The 5,000-nt window shown below is 25.2% G+C and overlaps 1 protein-coding gene across 1 annotated transcript in view; it reads left to right on the plus strand.

Annotated features, from left to right (window-relative positions):
- Positions 1-5,000, plus strand: part of htt (huntingtin) — a gene marked incomplete at its 5' end in the record, with an annotated part of 84,324 nt that overhangs the window by 18,266 nt on the left and 61,058 nt on the right. The window contains one exon of the mRNA XM_046338130.1: positions 1-100. This exon is cut by the window's left edge and continues 11 nt beyond it. Within this exon, the coding sequence (XP_046194086.1) occupies positions 1-100 (100 nt within the window). The remainder of the gene's footprint in view (positions 101-5,000) is intronic.

The following is a 5,000-nucleotide window of genomic DNA, read 5'->3' on the forward strand; positions in this document are numbered from 1 at the left end:
CCTCCACAGCACCAACGAGAAGTTCGGAGGGTTCCTGCGTTCTACGCTGGACGTTCTGTCTCAGCTGCTAGAGATGGCCACGCTACACGACATCGGAAAGGTCAGAGCGACTCTAATACACCTCCTAGAAACCTGTTATAACACTCTTATTCATGCTCGTGGGCTTTCTCGTGGGCTTTCTCATGGGCTATCTCATGGGATTTCTCATGTAAGTTGCTTTGGATAAAAGCATCTGCTAAATGGCATATTATTCATAAGAGTTAGATCACTTATTCATGTTCATAAGAGTTAGATCACTTATTCATGTTCATAAGAGTTAGATCACTTATTCATGTTCATAAGAGTTAGATCACTTATTCATGTTCATAAGAGTTAGATCACTTATTCATGTTCATAAGAGTTAGATCACTTATTCATGTTCATAAGAGTTAGATCACTTATTCATGTTCATAAGAGTTAGATCACTTATTCATGTTCATAAGAGTTAGATCACTTATTCATGTTCATAAGAGTTAGATCACTTATTCATGTTCATAAGAGTTAGATCACTTATTCATGTTCATAAGAGTTAGATCACTTATTCATGTTCATTGAGTTAGATCACTTATTCATGTTCATAAGAGTTAGATACTAATTCATGTTCATAAGAGTTAGATCACTTATTCATGTTTAAGAGTTAGATACTTATTCATGTTCATAAGAGTTAGATCACTTATTCATGTTCATAAGAGTTAGATACTTATTCATGTTCATAAGTAGTTAGATCACTTATTCATGTTCATAAGTAGTTAGTTATTCATGTTCATAGAGTTAGATGATTAGTTAGTAGTTTATTATTGATTAGTTGTATTATATGATGTATTGATTAGTTAGTAGTTGTATAGTATAATGATGTATTGATTAGTTAGTAGTTGTAGTATAATTATGTATTGATTAGTTAGTAGTTGTATAGTATAATGATGTATTGATTAGTTAGTAGTTGTATAGTATAATGATGTATTGATTAGTTAGTAGTTGTAGTATAATGATGTATTGATTAGTTAGTAGTTGTAGTATAATGATGTATTGATTAGTTAGTAGTTGTAGTATAATTATGTATTGATTAGTTAGTAGTTGTAGTATAATGATGTATTGATTAGATAGTAGTTAGTTAATAGTTGTAGTATAATGATGTATTGATTTGTTAGTAGTTGTATAGTATAATGATGTATTGATTAGTTAGTAGTTGTATAGTATAATGATGTATTGATTAGTTAGTAGTTGTATAGTATAATGATGTATTGATTAGTTAGTAGTTGTATAGTATAATGATGTATCGATTAGTTAGTAGTTGTAGTATAATGATGTATCGATTAGTTAGTAGTTGTAGTATAATTATGTATTGATGAGTTAGTAGTTGTAGTATAATTATGTATTGATTAGTTAGTAGTTGTATAGTATAATGATGTATTGATTAGTTAGTAGTTGTATAGTATAATGATGTATTGATTAGTTAGTAGTTGTAGTATAATTATGTATTGATTAGTTAGTAGTTGTAGTATAATGATGTATTGATTAGTTAGTAGTTGTATAATGATCTATTGATTAGTTAGTAGTTGTAGTATAATGATGTATTGATTAGTTAGTAGTTGTAGTATAATGATGTATCGATTAGTTAGTAGTTGTAGTATAATGATGTATCGATTAGTTAGTAGTTGTATAGTATAATGATGTATTGATTAGTTAGTAGTTGTAGTATAATGATGTATTGATTAGTTAGTAGTTGTATAGTATAATGATGTATCGATTAGTTAGTAGTTGTATAGTATAATGATGTATTGATTAGTTAGTAGTTGTAGTATAATTATGTATTGATGAGTTAGTAGTTGTAGTATAATTATGTATTGATTAGTTAGTAGTTGTAGTATAATTATGTATTGATTAGTTAGTAGTTGTATAGTATAATGATGTATTGATTAGTTAGTAGTTGTATAGTATAATGATGTATTGATTAGTTAGTAGTTGTAGTATAATGATGTATTGATTAGTTAGTAGTTGTAGTATAATGATGTATTGATTAGTTAGTAGTTGTATAATGATCTATTGATTAGTTAGTAGTTGTAGTATAATGATGTATTGATTAGTTAGTAGTTGTAGTATAATGATGTATCGATTAGTTAGTAGTTGTAGTATAATGATGTATCGATTAGTTAGTAGTTGTATAGTATAATGATGTATTGATTAGTTAGTAGTTGTAGTATAATGATGTATTGATTAGTTAGTAGTTGTATAGTATAATGATGTATCGATTAGTTAGTAGTTGTATAGTATAATGATGTATTGATTAGTTAGTAGTTGTAGTATAATTTATGTAGTTGTAGTATAATTATGTATTGATGAGTTAGTAGTTGTAGTATAATTATGTATTGATTAGTTAGTAGTTGTATAGTATAATGATGTATTGATTAGTTAGTAGTTGTATAGTATAATGATGTATTGATTAGTTAGTAGTTGTAGTATAATTATGTATTGATTAGTTAGTAGTTGTAGTATAATGATGTATTGATTAGTTAGTAGTTGTATAATGATCTATTGATTAGTTAGTAGTTGTAGTATAATGATGTATTGATTAGTTAGTAGTTGTAGTATAATGATGTATTGATTAGTTAGTAGTTGTATAGTATAATGATGTATTGATTAGTTAGTAGTTGTATAGTATAATGATGTATTGATTAGTTAGTAGTTGTATAGTATAATGATGTATTGATTAGTTAATAGTTGTAGTATAATGATGTATTGATTAGTTAATAGTTGTAGTATAATGATGTATTGATTAGTTAGTAGTTGTATAGTATAATGATGTATTGATTAGTTAGTAGTTGTATAATGATGTATTGATTAGTTAGTAGTTGTATAGTATAATGATGTATTGATTAGTTAGTAGTTGTATAATGATGTATTGATTTGTTAGTAGTTGTATAGTATAATGATGTATTGATTAGTTAGTAGTTGTAGTATAATGATGTATTGATTAGTTAGTAGTTGTATAGTATAAATGATGATTAGTTTAGTTGATTATGATTAGTAGTTGTATAGTATAATGATGTATTGATTAGTTAGTAGTTGTATAATGATGTATTGATTAGTTAGTAGTTGTATAGTATAATGATGTATTGATTAGTTAGTAGTTGTAGTATAATGATGTATTGATTAGTTAGTAGTTGTATAGTATAATGATGTATTGATTAGTTAGTAGTTGTATAGTATAATGATGTATTAATTAGTTAGTAGTTGTATAATGATGTATTGATTAGTTAGTAGTTGTATAGTATAATGATGTATTGATTAGTTAGTAGTTGTATAGTATAATGATGTATTGATTAGTTAGTAGTTGTAGTATAATGATGTATTGATTAGTTAGTAGTTGTAGTATAATGATGAATTGATTAGTTAGTAGTTGTATAGTATAATGATGAATTGATTAGTTAGTAGTTGTATAGTATAATGATGAATTGATTAGTTAGTAGTTGTAGTATAATGATGTATTGATTAGTTAGTAGTTGTATAGTATAATGATGTATCGATTAGTTAGTAGTTGTATAGTATAATGATGTATTGATTAGTTAGTAGTTGTATAGTATAATGATGAATTGATTAGTTAGTAGTTGTATAATGATGTATTGATTAGTCAGTAGTTGTATAATGATGTATTGATTAGTTAGTAGTTGTAGTATAATGATGTATTGATTAGTTAGTAGTTGTATAGTATGATGTATTGATTAGTTAGTAGTTGTATAGTATGATGTATTGATTAGTTAGTAGTTGTATAGTATGATGTATTGATTAGTTAGTAGTTGTATAGTATAATGATGTATTGATTAGTTAGTAGTTGTATAGTATAATGATGTATTGATTAGTTAGTAGTTGTAGTATAATGATGTATTGATTAGTTAGTAGTTGTATAGTATAATGATGTATTGATTAGTTAGTAGTTGTAGTATAATGATGTATTGATTAGTTAGTAGTTGTATAGTATAATGATGTATTGATTAGTTAGTAGTTGTAGAATAATGATGTATTGATTAGTCAGTAGTTGTATAATGATGTATTGATTATTTAGTAGTTGTAGAATAATGATGTATTGATTAGTTAGTAGTTGTAGAATAATGATGTATTGATTAGTTAGTAGTTGTATAGTATAATGATGTATTGATTAGATAGTAGCTGTAGTATAATGATGTATTGATTAGTTATAATGATGTATTAATTAGTTAGTAGTTGTATAATGATGTATTGATTAGTTAGTAGTTGTATAGTATAATGATGTATTGATTAGTTAGTAGTTGTAGTATAATGATGTATTGATTAGTTAGTAGTTGTATAATGATGTATTGATTAGTTAGTAGTTGTAGTATAATGATGTATTAATTAGTTAGTAGTTGTATAATGATGTATTGATTAGTTAGTAGTTGTAGTATAATGATGTATTGATTAGTTAGTAGTTGTATAGTATAATGATGTATTGATTAGATAGTAGCTGTAGTATAATGATGTATTGATTAGTCAGTAGTTGTATAATGATGTATTGATTAGTTAGTAGCTGTAGTATAATGATGTATTGATTAGTTAGTAGCTGTAGTATAATGATGTATTGATTATATAGTAGTTGTATAGTATAATGATGTATTGATTAGTTAGTAGTTGTATAATGATGTATTGATTAGTTAGTAGTTGTATAGTATAATGATGTATTGATTAGTTAGTAGTTGTAGTATAATGATGTATTGATTAGATAGTAGTTGTATAATGATGTATTGATTATTTAGTAGTTGTATAATGATGTATTGATTAGTTAGTAGCTGTAGTATAATGATGTATTGATTAGTTAGTAGCTGTAGTATAATGATGTATTGATTATATAGTAGTTGTATAGTATAATGATGTATTGATTAGTTAGTAGTTGTATAATGATGTATTGATTAGTTAGTAGTTGTATAGTATAATGATGTATTGATTAGTTA

This window comes from Oncorhynchus gorbuscha, unplaced genomic scaffold (assembly GCF_021184085.1).
Source record: "Oncorhynchus gorbuscha isolate QuinsamMale2020 ecotype Even-year unplaced genomic scaffold, OgorEven_v1.0 Un_scaffold_1744, whole genome shotgun sequence".
Taxonomy (NCBI): domain Eukaryota; kingdom Metazoa; phylum Chordata; class Actinopteri; order Salmoniformes; family Salmonidae; genus Oncorhynchus; species Oncorhynchus gorbuscha.